The sequence below is a fragment of the Populus trichocarpa genome, chromosome 10, assembly GCF_000002775.5.
Source record: "Populus trichocarpa isolate Nisqually-1 chromosome 10, P.trichocarpa_v4.1, whole genome shotgun sequence".
Classification (NCBI taxonomy): domain Eukaryota; kingdom Viridiplantae; phylum Streptophyta; class Magnoliopsida; order Malpighiales; family Salicaceae; genus Populus; species Populus trichocarpa.
Genome location: NC_037294.2, coordinates 6359684 through 6379423, shown reverse-complemented (window position 1 = coordinate 6379423; position 19740 = coordinate 6359684). Strand labels below are relative to the sequence as shown.

General features: G+C 32.0%; 2 protein-coding genes and 1 long non-coding RNA gene across 3 annotated transcripts; 1 reads left to right on the top strand and 2 right to left on the bottom strand.

The window, feature by feature from the left end:
* The first annotated feature begins 4075 nt into the window (after window positions 1-4075).
* On the top strand, window positions 4076-6498 carry LOC18102353 (uncharacterized). Its single transcript, XM_006378108.3, has 2 exons — window positions 4076-4760; window positions 5762-6498. The coding sequence occupies exons 1-2, from the start codon at window positions 4255-4257 to the stop codon at window positions 6207-6209; spliced, it is 954 nt and encodes a 317-aa protein (XP_006378170.2). The 5' UTR covers window positions 4076-4254; the 3' UTR covers window positions 6210-6498.
* A 444-nt stretch (window positions 6499-6942) lies between these two features.
* LOC112328794 (uncharacterized) lies at window positions 6943-7475 on the bottom strand. The gene is made up of 2 exons (XR_002983967.2): window positions 7307-7475; window positions 6943-7207 (listed from the first exon to the last, which is right to left on the bottom strand). It is a non-coding gene; the product is annotated as an uncharacterized LOC112328794 (long non-coding RNA).
* A 3450-nt stretch (window positions 7476-10925) lies between these two features.
* Window positions 10926-17186, bottom strand: LOC18102352 (uncharacterized). The gene is made up of 4 exons (XM_024610953.2): window positions 16301-17186; window positions 16022-16197; window positions 11835-11906; window positions 10926-11751 (listed from the first exon to the last, which is right to left on the bottom strand). Exons 1-4 carry the CDS (start codon window positions 16926-16928, stop codon window positions 11350-11352), a joined length of 1278 nt encoding a protein of 425 aa, XP_024466721.1. The 5' UTR covers window positions 16929-17186; the 3' UTR covers window positions 10926-11349.
* Between the last annotated feature and the right edge of the window lie 2554 nt (window positions 17187-19740).

Below are 19740 nucleotides of genomic sequence, written 5' to 3'. Positions count from 1 at the left end.
AAAGAATTTACCATATTTAATTAAAAATATCGACAGAATAGCACACTGAAAAAAATTGATAAAATAATACATTTTATACACATTATGATTGAAAATTATAATTTTTATAAATTGTTGCTATTTAAAATAATGATATTCAATAAAAAAAATTACTAAATAGATAGGAGAGATGAGAGAGAGAAAAAAAATATTAAAGACACATTAAAAACTCGATTATAATATTATTGGTATCATTAAAAAGATTTTAACGGGATGAATCTAACGACACTAAGGTAATTAACGGTGACCCGAATGGGCCACATTAGCTCCCAAAGATATGAGCAGCTCACTTGTCTTTGACAGCAAGTATGGCCCACTAAGGTCACCGTCTTAGTATAATCTTTTTTAATGTTGTTAAATTTATCTCATTGAGATCTTTCTGATAATATCGATGATATTATAATTGAAACTTCGATATATCTCTAATATCGTTTTCTTTTCTTTTTTCTTTATTTTCTCTCCGATGTCTTCTCTCTTTTGGCCATTTGATACTTTTTATCGGGCTGTTACTATTATGAATAACGACAAACTATAAAAGTTGTATTTTTTTTAATTGTAATATATATAAACTGTGTTATTTTACTGTATTTTTTTCAATCGTCTTTTTTATCAAATATTTTTTGGAAACAAGATTCAAGCTGCGTATTCAAAGAAATCAGAAGCATTAAAAGCATGTGTTTGCTTTATTTTTATTTTTTTAATTTTAAAAATGCAGGTTAGACTGTATTCCTAGACAAATTCTAGCCACACTCCATCACATGTCAGGTTAAAATTTATTTTTTAATGCAAAAAAATATAAGAGCACTCGCAACGCATTCTTTTAGTATGAGAAATTGTTTTTCCTGTGAAACTTAAAGTTAATGAGTGCATTGAATAAATAAATTAAAAATATATATGTAAATAAATACTAAAAAAAAATATTGACACTAAGCAAAGACTAAATTGAGAAGCAAATAGATGGAAATGGATCAAGAAATTTTTAATTTAATTATATGCCAATGCCTTTTCTTAAGAAAACTAATAATCTAAATTCTATCAAAATGAAATAATTTTTCTAGTATAATTCTTAATGTTTATTATTTGAAGCAAACAATTATCAAAATCATAAAAGTATATTAAAAAATATGTTGGAAAATATAAAAATAAGAAACTATAGCCTTTTGAATTCTTTTTTATATAATCATGTCATAATAATAATAAAAAAATTGCATAGAAAACCCAGTAAATAAAATTTTAGGAGAAAAAAAAACAAATCACAAAGGATTGCACTAAAAAAGCCGGTAACTTTATAAGAAAAAAAGTTATAATCTCATTTAAAAACTAAATATAAATTGAATAGTATTTAATAAATTATATTCTTAATATATTTTTAAGTTTTTCATTTTAATGAAATAAAATAAAGATTAAAAATTAAAAACAAACTCAAAAAACAAAGACCACAAGGCTGCCCCTTGTGAGGCACATCACGCCTAGCTCATAAAACTAAAGGCGAGGCTTGCATGTTTGTCCCTAGCTACAAAACTGAATGACATGTTGTTTGACTTTTTTGTTTCAATAAAAGAAAATGGATGCTGTATCATCTAATGCCTAGTTGCATACTATTAAAAAATGGCTGAAAAATTAAGCCTGAGTTTCTTAAATTTAAAAATTCATTATCCAATTTATTTTCATATGAAAACACATAAAAGTAATTTTTTTGATTTAAAAAATTATTTTTTTAACTCAAAACATCTATAAACTTATCTAAAATACAAAATTAAATTGAAAAAAAATCTCGGTCTTGATTTACTTTTTCCGATAATAAATCGGGTAAAAAAATGACATCCATAAATTATCTAAATTAATTTATCATGTAAATATAGTGGTTCAAATATAAAAAAAAAATACAGGATAGAGGAAATTTTTAGTTAAGGGTCTACTGACCTGTTTGGAATTGTGATAGGAGTAATGGTTCAAAATGTTTTTTGTTTAAAAATACATTAAAATAAAGTTTTTTTTAAAAAAAATTATTTTTAATATCAACACATCAAAACGATATGAAAACATCTTAAATCTATACCTTTTTAATAGTTAAAAAAAAAAAACAAAACTATTAATGCATACACCATTAGTTGAAGAGGTTAATACGGTGGTTAAGAAAAAAAATATACTCTTTTCATAGATGTAATCTTGATGTGAGCATTTCGAAGAATTAAATTTATCAAAATATATTAGACTGATATCGCAATACATTTTTTAAATGATTTGAAAAATAATTTAATCTTAGTTAATAGGTAAAATATCCTTAAAACTAAATAAAAATATCTATTATAAGAGTTTTTTTTTTTTTATGGAAGTCCGAATATATCAGAGGAGAGGTGGTTTAAAATAATATTGATAAATGTACCACGTAAATAATATATTTAATATCCAATTAAAAGAAATTAGTCTCAAGTCAGCTTCTGTTTTCACCAAATCTGATAAGTCGACGGGGTATTATAAATGAAAAAGATAGAGACAAAATGTACATGCCCATCATGAACATGCTTGGCAAGACGGGTCATCGTTTGTTTGCTAAAAATTTAATTTAATTTTTTTATTGTTTTTAGGTAATTTTAAAACGGATATTAAAAATAAATTAAAAAATAAAAATATATTATTTTAATATATCTTTGTCTATCGTCAGTCAACAACACTCTAACTATTAGAAGCATGACACGACTCCACGTTGTATTTTTTTCATATATTTTTTTTAATAGTATATCAAACTTTTTTGATAAGCTAACGGGTTTTTCATTAAAATAGCATAGTTTTAAAACTAGATTTGAAATATGATCCAGGTTATAGTTTAGAAGAGTCAATCGAGTAAATCTTTAAAAAATTCTTGAGGAACCAAACAAACTTTTTAAAGAAAAGTCAATGAAATAATAACCAGGTTTTGATTATATAATACCCAAGTGAATGAAGTTCTTTTTATCTTTACTATTATTTGTTTTTTTATTTAAAAAAAGCTCGAAGTAGTTGAGGGTTTTGGATAAGCAATGTTAGAGAATAATATAAATCATATATTAAAATCTTACCTGACAGCTTAAAGCTTTTAGGTTGAATTGATTATTTAATACGATATCAGAGTCTTGATTACTAAGCGGTCACGAGTTTGAATCTTATCATTCTCATTTATTTAATAGAAATTAAGTATAAGATAGTTTGAGCCTGTATAAATTTCAAATTTAAAGTTCTTTGATTTAAAAAAATATATTAAAAATTAATATATATCATCTTAAAATTTTATTAATTATTTAAATTTCAGGTTAAATTAATTACTTGAGACCGTAAAATCCCACAGGAGGGGATGTCTGCTATCTACGTGGCTTCAATTATCATCTTAATTCTTAAGTGGATGCGGTCCATCCATGATCCACCCGCACCATCTTTGAGTAATAGATACCGGACATTGATCGATTGATTATTGTTACGAGGTCGTTTTTATTGGGAAAAGAAGCCGTCATTCATTCAGCACCGAGGAGAGAGAGAATATATATATATATATATATATATATATATATATAGAGAGAGAGAGAGAGAGAGAGAGAGAGAGAGAGAGAGTGTTTGGATGTCCTTGCACGTATTCTGTCGGCACAGTGTTTTCTACGCTTGAAAGCTGTCACACAAACTACTGCTGTCGGTCTAATCACTGATATTTCTGTAAGATAATCGATCGGTCCTTTCAGTTTTAAAAACCCAATATCAAGTCCTTATTGGCTGCTCATCTCATCACAAAATGAAAAGGCACTTTCGAAAGGGCTAAGATTTAGGGAAAAGAAAAGGTGGAGAGCCCTTTCTTTTTTTAAAAAAATTGTTTTTGAAAAAATTATTTTTAAAAAATAAAAATATATTATTTTAATATATTTTTAAATAAAAAAACACTTTTAAAAACAATCAATAATACAATATTAAACGGACTCGATTCTATTAAAGGGACTGGCTTCTTATTTTCAAGACAAGAGGATTAAATCCAAGAAGTATAATAAAAACAGGTACTGGATTATATTTTACTCCTTAAAAAATATCCCACGGTACGCGTTAACAACAATCTAATCTATCCTTCCTCGCCCACCCCGCCGACTCGCCGGTTTTCTTGCGCAAGAAAGGAAAGGGAAGAAAACACCCTTTGTACTCTACTCGCCCCCCCTCTTTGCATTTGCTGTCAATCCAAAGAAAAATCAAGAAGAAGAAATGGGTGTTGATTACTATAACATACTGAAACTGAACCGGAACGCGACTGAAGAGGACATGAAAAAGGCATACAAGAGACTGGCAATGAAATGGCATCCAGACAAGAACCCTGTAAACAAGAAAGAAGCAGAAGCCAAGTTCAAGCTTATCTCCGAAGCCTACGATGTCTTATCAGACCCTAACAAGCGTCAGATCTATGATCTCTACGGTGAAGAAGGGCTGAAGTCTTTTGATCAAATCCCACCTCCAACTACCAATGTGGGTGCTTCTTTCAGGTTCAATCCTCGTGACGCGGAGGATATTTTCGCTGAATTCTTTGGAGGAGGTGGCGGATCCGGTGGTGTTGGAAAGGGGTATTTTCGCAATAATAATGGTAATAATTACGGGGCTGAGCTTAACAGGAAAGCAGCGCCTGTTGAAAGCAAGTTGCTTTGCACGTTGGAAGAGCTTTATAAAGGAACTCGAAGAAAGATGAGGATTTCTCGTTCTGTTCCTGATGATTTCGGGTTAGTTACTCTTCCTTTTCCTTTTTTTATAGTGTTATTGCACTTTCTAGATTTATTTATCTCTTGCTAGTCTAGGTTTTTTCTTCTTCTAATATTTTATAGAAAATAAAAAAAAAAATGATCTTGGGAAAGGCGCAAAAGGACCCATTTAGTATTAGGATTGAGGCGTGATGTTGTTTTTATATTTTTTGAGAAAAAAAAAATTATTTTTTTGGGAAAACATGAATTTTTTTTTTAATGTCAAACATATAGATTGTAGTTGGCAGATTATGGTTACTGACTGATTTGGAACATCATGTTTTTTTTTTCTCTACTTATTTTCACATTCTTTGATTACTGATAAGTTCAGCAAAGAGGATATACTGAGGATGAGAGAATTTTCAAAATCATTATATTTACAAATGGAGAATGAATGCATATTTGTGGGGAAAGCAGAGACCAACTAATTCTGGGGAGATAAAATGGCCCAAGAAACTAAAATAGTATGAATCTCTGAAGTGAGCTAGTTCAATCTCAATTCATCAATTAGTCCAAGTCATAAGTTATAAATGGTGCCAACATATTATAAACTGCAATGTCCTGTTGATAACACAGGCTTTAGTGCTTTTTAAAATTGAAAGCTTGAATTGGATGGGGGTTTTATGTTAATATCAGAGATAACTGTCCTTTGAGCAAGTCATTCAGGGTTGATATACAAAAAGTTTAAAATTCAATTGGCTTATTTTGAATAACGTTGCTGCCATACATAGCTTTAGGCACTTTGAAATGAGTTGGAATGCACTCTAGAAGTTAATATCAATATCTTGTCCACTAGACCCGTCCTAGTTGCAGAGATGAGAAATGCGAGCATTAAGAAGTTTATGGCACTGACTTCTACCCTACCAGTTTGTTTGTTTGTTTTTTTCTCCCTTTCGGCTAGCATAGCATTTGCCACTACTTTTTTTTTTTGGTCGGCATCATTCTTCTTCCGGTTGTTTGATGCATTAGTAACTTTCTTGCAGCAAGCCGAAAACCGTCGAGGAAATCTTAAAGATAGACATCAAGCCTGGCTGGAAGAAGGGCACAAAAATCACTTTTCCTGAGAAAGGCAATCAAGAACCTGGAATCACTCCAGCTGATCTAATTTTCGTGGTGGATGAGAAGCCCCATTCTGTTTTCAAGAGGGATGGAAATGATCTGGTGATCAACCAGAAGATCTCGTTATTGGAAGCTCTCACAGGGAAAACCATCGAATTGACAACCTTGGATGGAAGATATCTCCCAGTCCCAGTAACAGATATTGTCAAACCAGGTCAGGAGTTGCTAGTCTCAAATGAAGGAATGCCCATCTCAAAAGAGCCCACCAAGAGAGGAAACCTTAGAATCAAGTTTGATGTCACATTTCCAACAAGACTTACAGTGGAACAGAAATCTGACCTCAAGAAGGCCCTAGGTGCACCTGATAATTAATTCAGAGCTCAAGGCTTGGGTTGTCAATTATCCATTTAACATATTTAAGTTAATTCCATTAACACTGATCATCAATTTATGTTAATTGAATGTAAATACGCTATGTTTTCCACTGTCCTAGTGTAAGATTGTGCATAGTAGGAAAGAAAGCTTGAAGGCGTTTTGCGAATTTGCGCGTTATTGGTACGGATGAACCTGTAATCGTTAACTATTGGCCAAGCTTCCAAGAGATGACTGTGGCCTTCTGATCTAAATTTGTGTACTATTGATCTAATTTCAGTTTTTATCATTCATGGCTTCGAATTTGAATGTGAAAAAGGATGCATCAATGGCTTTCAAGTTGAAGTTTAAATGTTTTTCTATCCACCTCATGTAATGGATCCTGTTCATGTTCTAGCAGTGCAGGAACATGTGTGGTTAAACTGAAGACCGCTTGATTTTGCTCAAGTGGTGCTTGAGTTGGACACAGGTGTTTGATTTCTAGTCATTTTACTTGAAAGTGTCGTGCATGATATTTTTTCTAGTTTAGGAACCTGCGGAGGTATTTCAATTTCAAGTTTTATAGAGTCCTCGTAAATGGTCGAAGCTATCGATTTTGTAAAGTAACCTCTGTTTTCCACATCATGCTTGATGCTTTGTCCCTCTCCTGACCAATTCCTTCCGAGGAGGAGCCAATGCAATTCTTGTAACAGTGGATGGAGAGACAAAAGAGTTTTGTTGGCAAAACAAAATCAACCTGGGAAAGCAATGCAGAGCAATATAATAATAATTAAAAAAGGATCCTTGTTTTTGCCTCAGCAAATTGCTTTCGAGGCCTTATTTAATTCTTCACTCACTACTGAAATACACACTCCAGCAAGGCTTCGCCATGGACATGGCATTGGTTGTTAAGAGGAATGGTGATCATATCCTGTGTCTCTCAATCTTGCTCTCAAGTTCATTCTTCTTGACCCCAGCTACCTTCCCTTTCTTCACGAGTGAAAATGCAGAGCCACAAGCTGTTTTTATGTACATTCATTCTTGTCAAGATTTAAGAAGGAAATTAAACCAATATGTGATCAAATTATGTAGCTGCAGAAGGAAAATAGCATTCTCACGTCCAATTCATCAACGTCAATCCCGATGAACACAAAGTCCCCTTCATGGGTATCGACAAGGCTTAGCCGTGAATTCAACCACCAGCTCTAGCACCAGAAGATGAAACCGTAAGAAAATAATACGGTGATGCTAATCAGATAGAGTACTAGTTAACGGCGAGCATTATTGGAATTGGGACCGCACACGCCGCATGCTCTAAAGAAAGGTATTTAATATTTTTATGTTTTTAAAGTGTTTTTAAAAAAAATTAAATTTTTTTATTTTTTATTTTAAATTAATATTTTTTTGTGTTTTTAGATCATTTTAATACTCTGATATCAAAAATAATTTTTTAAAAATAAAATAAAAATTATTTTAATATATTTTTAAATAAAAAATACTTTAAAAAACAACACACTTCCAAACAACAATAACTATAACCAGTTCGATACCTGAGGTTAAGGCTTTACAGGTCATTGATGTGGTCATGAAAAGAAAAGAAATATCAATAGATATTCATACTAATTTAGGCTGTGTTTGTTTTCCAGAAACTGGTTTTTGGAAACCACTTTCCAAACTTTCCTGTGTTTGTTTGTCATTAGAAAAGTTGGTCAACGAAAAACACTTTCAGTCAATAGAAAATACTTTCCAGTCAAAGAAAAATTTGGCTTGGTTTCCAGGAAAGTGCTTTCCTTTTATTTTGGGCAGAAAACACTTTCCGGAAGTTGTGAAAAATTTAGAAATGTCATATTATTTGTTGATTATATCAAATTTGGCCCTCAAACTTTTAATTGCTATATATATATATATATATATATATATATATATATATATATATATTGTTTTGAATATTTGTTTTTCAATTTCATCCCTTAGAATTTAATTTTTATATTAATTTTGGTTCTTATTTTTATAATTGTTATTTGCTTTTCCCTTATCATTTTTTAATTGAATTTTTTTATCTATCAAATTTGATTCTCATTCTTTTGATTGTTATTTATTTTATTTGAAATAATTTATGAAATGTTAATTATTATTATTTTAATTTCTTCATCCTTCAATTTTTTTTTATTTTTTAGATTTGATCTCTATTATTTTGATTATTATTTATTCTATTTTAGATAATTTATGAAATTATATTTTTTTTCAATTTCATTCTCATTCAACTTTTTTAATTTGTAAGATTTATTTCTCTTTATTTTAATAAACTTGAAAAAAATAAAACATTAATAAGTTATTTTCCAGCTCATTTTCCATGACATAACCAAACACTGGAAAGTGTTTTCCAACTTATTTTTCATTACATTACTAAATATCAAAAAATAATTTATTTTTCTGAAATTCACTTTTTTAAAATTTAATTTTTTTAAAAAAACTACTTTTCAAAAAAACAGGGTATAAGTGATATCATAATCCTCAAATTAATACCTCAACAAAAATGACGATATCAACTCATTTAAAGAATAGATTTTTTTTTTGAATAAAAAATTGCTTGTTGGCAGGCACAGTTCCTCCTCTCTGAAGAATCAAAGTACCAAAGCTGGCCTACCTACAAAGTATAAAGCTTCACTTCAGAACCCTAACCTTATTGTCTATGGAGGAAAAACTTGACTTGTCTTGAAAAGTGGACTGGTGGGACTGCTCTATATAAGGTCCAAAATAGTGGAAATTCATCTGTTTCCAGCCCAGCGAATCCGATTCTTTCAAAAAATTTTTAAGTTTGGATATATAAATTATTTTGATTTGTTTTTTTATATAAAAAATTTAAAATTTAAATTAAAAAATTTATACAAAGTAAATTGATTTGTAAATAAAAAAATCATTAACAATAAACTAGAAGAATTAATAGATAAATGTAGATTAAAATATTTGATCTTATAAAATAAAATATTTACCTGGTTGTGTTTATTGAATTTATTTATTAAAATTAATAAAAAATAATAGAAATAGAAACACTTATGAAACTGATTGAATAAAAAAAAATATTATGTAAGGTTAAACATATTAGAAATATTGTCTAAAAATAAATATATTTTTTAAAAAAACTTTAGTTCATCTGAATAAAACACAAAAAACATTATAGATGAATAGAACAATATCTTTAGAAATTAAATACATACAATTTTTTTAAAAAAAAACATATATTGAAAAAAGACTTGCAAAACTCATGGCTTACAACTCAATGTTGAATGATGAAATAGAAAAAAAATCGATTAAGGAAAAGAAAAAACTCAAGTCAACCCATGCTAACATGTTAAATCTATGACCTGGATCATGTGATCATGATAACTTCATAAAAAGCTAATAAAAAAAGTATGAAGCTCCATTTCCAACAGATCCAATATTAAAGGTTGAAATCGAAGAAAAAAATCCATGAAATCATGATAACTCTATAGAAAGTAAATTGAAAAAAATCACGAAGTTCAATTCTCAAACAACCTAATATTGAAAGATGAAGTTTAAAAAATAAAATAAAAACCCATGTTGCAAGTTGGAGGGTGAAACTAGAAAAAATATATATATTAAATTAAAAAATAACAAAAAAATAAACCGGGTCAACCTACCAACTCGCGACTTGAGCCATGATACCAAAATAACCCAATGAAAAACAAATCAAAAAACGCATGAACCCCAATTAAAAAAGGACTCAAAAAATGAACAGAACTCTGGTTAATCTGTCAAACTTGCGACCCGAGTCATAAGATCGAGATAATCCTATGGAAAGTAAATAAAAAAATTACGAAGCGTGATTTTTAATCAACCCAATATTGAATGATGAAAATAAAAAAAAAAATCAATTAGAAAAAGCAGCAAAAAAAGAAGCCGAGTCAACCCATGTTAACTTGTTAAACTCACGACTTGAGTCATGAAATTATGATAAATTCATATAAAGCAAATAAAAAAAAATTATAAAGTCTCACTTCTAACAAATCTAATAATCTAATGTTAAAAATTGAAATTGAAAAAAAAACTAAACCTATAAAACTAATATATAACCCAACAAAATATATATATATATATATATATATATATATAAATTAGATTGGTAAAGAATTAAATTAAAAAAAAAACATAAATACAAAATATTATTCCAAAGAATAATATTTTAAAAGTTAGCCATATCCTGATCCATTTATCTGTACTTGAAAACAAACTTTTGCATGAAGTTCCAAATTCACATTTTTTTTTATATATAATTGCCATTCCTTTTCCGCCACTAATCAAACACATTGCTGGTGGGTGATAATCTTGGCAATTAGGTGACGAGACATGCATCCTACTTCCACATTGATTTTGTGGGCAATAGGCATGTTAAAAGCCGAGAAGTCAACTATCTCACCGTTTGCATTTGAAACTCATTTTAATGCATTTTTAAATAAAAAATTAATTTAAAAAAAAACACCACACCCTTCCAACACTGTAATAACTGTATCAAAAAATAAAAATAAAAACTTTTTTTTAAAAAAATAATTAACATATTTTCAATTAAAAAACACTTTTAAAATACATCTTGCACAACATTATTATCATCTCACAAACAATCAAAGCATAGAGATAGTTATGTTGCTATCAAGGTTTGCGGTTAAAGGATTAAAAGGAGGATGTGCGCTTTCCGGAGGATGAAGTTTCCTCAAATCCTGAAAAAAAAAGGTTAAAAGGAGGATCACATTCACTGATCAATCAAAGCGGGCAGCTAGTCGACTATAGTCAAATAACAATAAACCTTCCAGATCTGGCTAATAAACCAGACCAGATGCACCACTTGAACCATACATTAGCCATAAAAGCCTGCCTAACCTAATCAGCACTAGTCAAGTTTATCAACAAGAAGCGGCTAAATGTTTCGCTAATTAACCCCCTTTTAGCAAATCAAGTTGAACTTCATTTTCTTCAAGTTTTAAATAGAAAGTTCGCTGGCTGGCTACAAAAAGAGGGCGAGTGTCTATCCATCAACATTAACCTGCATTCATGACAAGTTTCTCACACAAAGCAAAAGAAATGTTTTCGCCACCCACCTATAAAACTGGGAACTTGACACCCTATGGACACACAATGAGTGCCATCATGAAGCCACCCCAACATCAGCAGCGGCAGGACCACCTTGACCTGTCGAACCGTGGTTGTTATAAGTGTGCCCACCACCTCTGCCACCCCTTCCTCGATTATTATAGTAGTTCCTCTGCTGAAAGTTTCCGGGTTGATCATAATATTGGTTGCGGCCATTTTGGTAGCCACCACCTCCTCTAGAACCACTTCGACCACCACGGCCATTTGAATAGCCCCTACGACCGCCATTGCCACCACCACGACCACCTCTTTGGTTCTGGTAGTTCCTTCGATTGACATATTGTTGCTCAGGCTCCAGCTCTCTCTGATTATGATCTACTCCTACTTCTGTCAATGGCTTGTCTTGCTCTTCTTGATCTAGGACAACTTCTGCTGGATTTCCAGTCTCCTGTTCATCCTGCAACGGAGAAACCAACAATATTCAATCAAATAAATATATGCAGGCAAGGGGGAAGATCATATCATGCTAAGTGCAAGCACCTTCTGAGATTCCTCAGTAGGAGTAGACTGATTATCACCAGTCTCGTGTTGGAAATTTTCTGTCTCTTGTTCCTACAAAAAGTAATAACAACAAATATTTAGAAAGTCTTTTAAGAAAAATATATAAAGCTTGAACAAAACAAAACAAAGAAGTTTTCCCCAAAGAGAATATTTCACCAACCAACTGACACGAATCCGAATGAACTAGAAAAAGGAAAAGAAATCAAATCACACAATAACTGCATAATCAGGTGAGATTTGGCATAGGTATGCAAATTTCTAAGAATTCAGACATGCATCACCATTAAGCTGAATAAATTTCCAATTGAGCAATCAATGGGAGCTAGTACCATTGCATTTTTGAATTTTCATCCGTTGCACCTTTCCGAAATCAACAAAAACTAGCAATAGCACATACTCCATTTGAATAGAAAGAAGTTCAAAGAACAGTCAGAATGAAAGGATGGCTTACTAAAGAAATTACAAGTGAAACAAACAAAAGGATGATTTAAGAAATTGTAAATCACAACCAGCAAACATCCAACAATAAATCACATAGAATCTAATTTAGCACGATGGACAGAGTAGAATATTGGAAGTAATCAACAATAGCTAACTCATTTAAATGAAAAGAAACACACATAATATGCAGTCATAAAATTGCAGTTAAACTAAGGACTGAAAACTGGAGCACCTTCTTGAAGAGCTATTTTTAATTTTAAGAAACAAACTAAACTTGCAAAATGAGCTCGAAAGGATGTTTCACATCTGGAAGGAATGGTATGACTTTACTTGATTCAGTCCTTACAATAAAGGTAGCTTCAAATTACTAGTGGTATAGATAACAGATCCCTAATCACTTCATATGATGGAGTGTAAAACAAGCAACACTTATATTATATCATTAGAGGTGGTTTAAAATTTTCATCCAATCCCCTTTTAAGTGAAACAGGAACATACTGTCCACAAAACTGTATGGAACTCCACTTTAAACACAATTCACAATTTCTAACAGTATGTTACTACTTAGAACAGATGTGTTACCCCTCTCACCAACAAGAAAATGGCCTCTTTCATAAGCCTTACCTTCCCTGCTCCTCACTCCAACTAAAACTGCCCACTGTTTTCTTTCTTTATGGAAAGCCCAAGCTTTGAAATGTGCTATCCAGACTAGATAAGTTTAAAAAGTTAGGACTCTAGATCACACAAGCACCTCGAACAGTCTCCTACTAGGACAGACAAAAGGAATAAAGCACTCCTTTGGGTTGAATAATTCAAATATAACATTGAAAAAAGAAAAACAAATACAGCACATCCTTCGAAAGCACCACAATGTCTAAACAAGTGTAAGTGGCTTAGGCACAAAATCGAAAATTCACAACAACAAAGGATGATGTTAGTACTCCCCATCATTTCACAAAGCAAAGCAAAATGGAAAGCACTTTCTCAAACATGCTTACAAGTATAATTTAGCCACATCTTAAATAAAAATAAAATTCCCAATTACCCTTTTTGACAAGTGAAACTAGCACACACGTAAACAACAATTTGACACCAGTTCTTACAGAAATACAGTTAACAACCATGTGTGATAATTAACATTGCCCCCTGAATTTTAATCTAGAAAACAAGAACAGTTTTACAGAGATCTATTTCTATGATGTTTCTAATAGAAGAATTTTATTAAGAGAGAATCATGAAGGATAAGACATCATCACAGATAAATAACTGCTGAAATCAGAGAGCTTGCTGATTCTCTTTATAAATCAACTAAGGAATTCATCTAAAAATGTCCATGGAAGAACAGGGCAAAGCCATGGAAAATAATTCTACGTAGGGATGATAATGGGTAACCACAGGTCAGGTTTCTCTATATTCATACCCTACCCATTACTCACCGAGTAAAAAATTTAGACATACCATATACATCGAGTTTCGGGTATCCATATGAGTATCCATTATCTGACTATTATTTATTATTTTTAAAAAATAAAATAGTAATATATATTTGAAGTGTGTGTATTAAATGATAAAATAAAGTATAAATGTTATACATATATGTGTATTGTGTCAATATTGAAATATGTAACACACACACACACACACACAAAATACCCTATCCATTACCTATCGAGTAAGGTAACTAACCAAAAAAACCCACCCATTTGAGTCGGTTTGGAACGGTATCCATCAGGTTCAGATTAAAATGTCATCTCTAATTCTATACAGAGTGATTGTCTTGAAAAATTCTACATTTAAAATTCAACAAATCACAATTAAGAATGCACACTTTCAAAGAATCTTGCCTCCCTTCATCCTAAAAAAAATTAATACATATAATTCAAGTTGTTAGTACAAAGTCAACGCTCTCTAAACTAAGAAAATAAACCATTCCATTCACTTGTGACAGCAATGCAAGAAAAGGGGTCCCAAAGCTCCATTACTATTAAAATGCATGGTGCACGAATCTAGATTTTGAGGACAACACCATCTTAGATCTCTAGACTTGTAATAAATCATCAATGTTGACCTTATGAAGGGTTGGTAACAAAACAAAAGCCCAAACCATAGAGAGTAACCTTATCCTTCCGAAATAATTCGGTAAATTTGAGAAGAGATAGAGTTGTTTGCTTCTGCAAATGAATAGGCCATCTTGCTAGAATAACATATTTTCTTTGGTTTCACAGTGTCATACAACAATATTCTGTATTCTATGATGGGATACAACAATTTTGTATTTTTACAATTTTCTTCACAAATGTAAATGGGTCACAGCGTCCAAAGCCTCCTTCCATGTTCTAATTGTCTACTTGTTAAGAATATGATTTGCAAGTTAGTTCTTAATACCAATTGAAATTAGAAAACGTGGTTCTGATACTGCATCATGCCAAGTTCTAACATTTTCAACTATCAATGCCAACACCAACCTTGATAAATATGACAAGCACTTGTTCATAGAAAAGTAACCCAAAGAAAGAAAAGAGGACGTTTATGATAAGCCATATGACAGGGAGCTTAGTAGTGATTACTTTCCTACAAGGATTAGGATTAGGGATTCCAAAATATGACTAGGTTGATATAAAATATAGAGTACCATTATAAAATATGACTAGTCAAATAGGAATTTTTATGTTTCTTTTTTATCACTCAAAGTTTAATTAGGATTAGGAATAGCTCAGGCTTGTAAAATATGCTTGTAGCATTTAAAATTACAGCATTCAATACAGTGCAGCCTTTTCTTAACATGTGAGAAGTGTGATGCTCTCAATTAAGGAGAGGCTCCTTGAATCTATTAGTGTGAGCCTGTGAGGCTAGTAGTCCTCAATCATTTCACCTTCTATTTTGTTTGAGTTGTTTTCATTTTATCTTCAAAACATCAATCATACTCATCACATCAATAGCAGTCCTCAAATAGATAGTACAACCGTGACAAAAAGAAATCCTAACCATTGAAAATAACAAAATCCCAATAGTTCAAATACAATAAATAAATAGTGTATAACTAAATCAGAAACAGAAATACCCTAATTCAAAGAAACCTGCTATGGTAATGCACAACAGTAAACTATCAGATTCTCAGATACTACTTTGGCTTTGCTCCTACATCACCATGTCATGGTTGATTATATAGTGATGATCAAGTGACAGGAACCTTAAAAAACTGATCATGACAACACATTCTTCATATCAAACCTGACTTTCTCCCATAAGCGATTAATCACCATAATTAAACAAGGACTGCTCTAATGTTTGGGCCCAAAACCACCATTTTGAATGCTCTTGAGTAAATAAGTATTGATTTCTACAAATCACTATCTAAACAGAGAAGGAAGAGAGAATTGGCAGAGTACAGTATGCACTTCACCTAATGATTTTTTATTGTGGTCACAACCTAAATGCTAGAAAAGACCTTTAGCCTGAGTATTGAATGACAAGAAGGCATTCAAAATAAATACCTAAGCAACATGTGTCTAATGATTGAAAAGAGAAACTAAATATCAATAAAAGAGAACACAAAAGGCAGCTAAGCTATTTTTAGATAGCACAATGACCATAACAGCTCATTATACATATCAATAAACACATCAATCACAAACCTTATTAACATAACCGCATAACAAGAAAATATTCATGGCAAAAACAAAACAAAAAATAAATGAAAGTTACAAGTAAATGATTCTTTATACCTTTGGCTGGTATTGTGCAACGGAGTCATCCACTTGTACTGGAACTGAGAAAGGAACCTGGAAAGGCACGTAATTGCCAGCAGCAGCAGCCACTTCCACCGGAGCTTTCATCTCCGGTGTGGTAGTAAAATAATCGGAAGCCATGATCTTGTTGAGCCTCTCCCTCAATTCAGCATCTGAAAGACAATAATAATAATAAAAAAACTCAACACCCCATAATACACAAACAAAAATTACAAGTAAACAACAATTAAAAAAAAAACAAGATATATTACAGACAGGAAACATTAGCGGTGGAATCAATAGGTTGGTCTGAATTAGCCAGCCACAACTTCGCGTGCTCCATACAACGCTGCAAAGCATTCTTATGAGATAAGCTAGTATTGCCGGGACGCGAAATCAATAAACCACCCAACATAGATATCATATCCAAATCCCTCTCGCCAAGCAGATCCGTGGCATCATCAGTGACATAATCATAAGTCAAGCAACAACCTCTTTCATGTGTCCGAGTCAACATGGTGGCAGTGAAATCGTTCTGTGACTTGACATCAAACAACGACCCAAAATACAACAAGTGCAACAGATCCTCCAACATTTCATCACTTGCTTCCGGAACAACTGTGCTGTCAGATTTAGGGTTGAGTCGATGAGCAGCGAGCTCAATTTCTTCCGAGACAGCGATGGAGAGAGGCTGGCGGAGCTTCTCGAGCTCGTCAATTGCTGCGGAAACAGAGGGTTTAGAACGGAGGAAGTCCTCTTGTTCTTTGTTGATAGGCTTGCCTTGAGCGATGGACTCTTCCATCTGGAGGATTCGGTTGTGTTTCTTCTTGAGAGCGCGAAGGCGTTTGGTGATTAGGCTGAGGACGGGTCCGTCCGCCATTTCTGAGGTAGGTGTGGCCGCCATTTGCTTATGGATGAAAGGGGAGGGGGTGGGTTTTTAATTTTTAATTTTTTTTGTTTGTGATCGGAAAGCACCTCCAAATGGCGGTGGTGATGTTGGTGGTGGTTTTGGTTTTGGTTTCTGTGGAGGTTTTAGAGAGGAGTGGAGGTGGGAACAGGAAGCGGCGGAGTGGGATTTTAGAGAGAGATAAGAGTATGCCTGTTGGGTTTTAGAGGATTAGTGTGGGCTAAATGTGGAAGATTGCAAAAGTCCTTTTGGATTTTTTTTTCTTTTGCTTTTTAATGTAAATAGGAAATGCAATTTCTCTGTGCAGTACTGGTCGGGTTGGTGTTTAAAGGAGTGTTGGTTACTGTGATAATGCTGTGTAAAATATTTTTTTAATTAATAAATATATTAATTTTTTTTATTTTTTCTATTAATATATCAAAATTATTAAAAGAATAATATAAAAATACATAAATTTAATATTTTTCAGATGAAAAATACTTTAAAAGACAACATTTATATTTCTAAATAAATAAATTTAAAAAAACATGTGTTTGATTTAAATTGTTATTAAATAATTTTTTGCATTTAAAATAAATGAAAATCAAGTCCTTTTAATAAAAAGTAGATTATTTTATTTTTTATAAATATAATATTTGAAACACAATTATATAAGGTTATAATACAAAAATTTAAAGTTATTTGGCTAACCAATATTTTATTCTTCGTGGTTGGACAAAGAACGTAAACTATCATATGCCAAGCGGTCTTTAAACATGGTTGGGAGACCCAATCTTATTCAGAAAAAACGTTGTGTCATTGAGTTATTTGATCAATTCATAAGTTATAAAATAAATAAATTTGATTATTTTTTATCAAAATTATGTTATTTTGTTCCTTTTTGAAAAAAATAGCGTTGATTTGATTGGGTTTGAACTGAGTTTGCCCGAGTCAACTAAGTTTAGCCAGGTCAATGTTTATTTCAATTTAAATTTGAAACATAATTCAAGCTTCGAGACATGAGTTTCTTGAGTTAAATCTCTAAACCAAGCTAGTTCTAATCATTATGATGATTTTAAATATAATTTTAAAACTCGGCACAAAAATTAATCTAGGTTCCACCAAGGTATTTTAGATTGCGTAAATAAGTATTTTGTATGTTTGAAGTACCATATTATTTATGTGTTTAGTTTCAATACAAGAGACGGCTATCTATATAACATTGCAAACAAATAAGTGTTTTCAAGATATACTTATATTATAACGTTACAAACAAAGATTTACTATTTCTTTCTTATCATTGATGAGAAATTCTATAACATGACAATAAATAAATCAATCAAATTTAAATCTTTTAAATTTTAATGTTTTATGACTTTCCACATTTACAAATATTTTGCATTCTCAGATAGATTTTTTTATGTTTCTTGACATTATGAATTTTTAGATAAAAGAAACTTTTTTTTTTTTTAGTTTAACGTGGGTGTCCGGGCCAGCTTGCGCGCACCTCGACTAATCCCACGGGCTCTGAAGTTAACGACCATGTAAGCCTCCAGTGGCCATCATATGAGCAACCACAGGGCTTGAACCTGAGACCACAGAGGGAGCAAACCTCTTGGTCCCAAACTCTTACCACTGGGCTCTTTCACCTTCTCTTCTTGGCTTTATCCATCAATCAATATTATCCTCACTATCTCGGTCAAAATACTTGAAATTTAGGTTAGAAAATGGCATATGTTGCAAGAACTCATGAGATTCATATAGTTCAAACCGATAAGTTACAATGAAAACAAGGTTAGGAATAAATAAAGTGACGAGTAATAAAATTTAAAATACTTAGGAATAAGGTTTGAAGTGACAGATAATCAGTTAATTTTTTAATTCAAGTAATCTGATCTATAATCTTTAGCCAAGGTATCTGGTAACTTGAAATGGAAAGCCCAGGTAATTGGTAGCAGGTGGTACTTTGTAAGTCAAGGTAACTAATAACTGATACTGTAAAAGATCTTATTTGATGGATGTGGAGACTGTCCAATGCTTAAGTTAATAATTTTGTAGAGAGAAAAGGTACAATGATATTTTAGAGAGATGAACTTTGAAAATATATATGTTAAAAGTATTAAGAATGAAAAGATTGTGAACCTTAAGTTTGAAGGATTCGTGGTGTATTTATATCTCATAAGTTTTGTCATTTTGTGGAGATAAGATGATGAAGTGTAATTTCACCCTTATGATATTTTGAGATATATTCTACTCAAAATAATACATATTAGATCAGTATAAAATATCGAGGGAGCCACGTAGAGTCCTGAAAAAATTCTCAAGAGAGTGTTGGGCCCGAGCAAGGTGCCCGAGCCCATTAAAGGTGAAAAATAGGTCCAGGTGCGCTGCCCGGACCCAAACATGTTGGGCTTGGGTGTGACGACTCGAGCCCACGGGGGTGCTAGGGTACATGTCTGGCCCTAACTAGGTGTACGCCCTGCATAAGAAGATGGGCATATACTCAGTGCATGGGCGTACACCTGCTAGGTGCATGGCTCTAGATCCTTACCCAAACCCATGCTTCTTGGGTGTTTTTTGGGCTTTTTACCCTTTTTTAAAAGGTTTATTGAGCCCATTTTATGTGAACTCATTAGTAACCCTCCAAGTCTTTATGGTATTAATCTAAAAAGACTTGTAAAAATACCTGGTTACCGTGACGAGTTCGTTGAATTTTCTTTGTATGAGAAGAGTAGTGGAAACCCCAGGTTTATTAAATGGAGAACCCGTGTATGGAGGCATGCATCATGTTTAAAGAAATTTCTAAATATATAGAGGGGAATCATGGAGG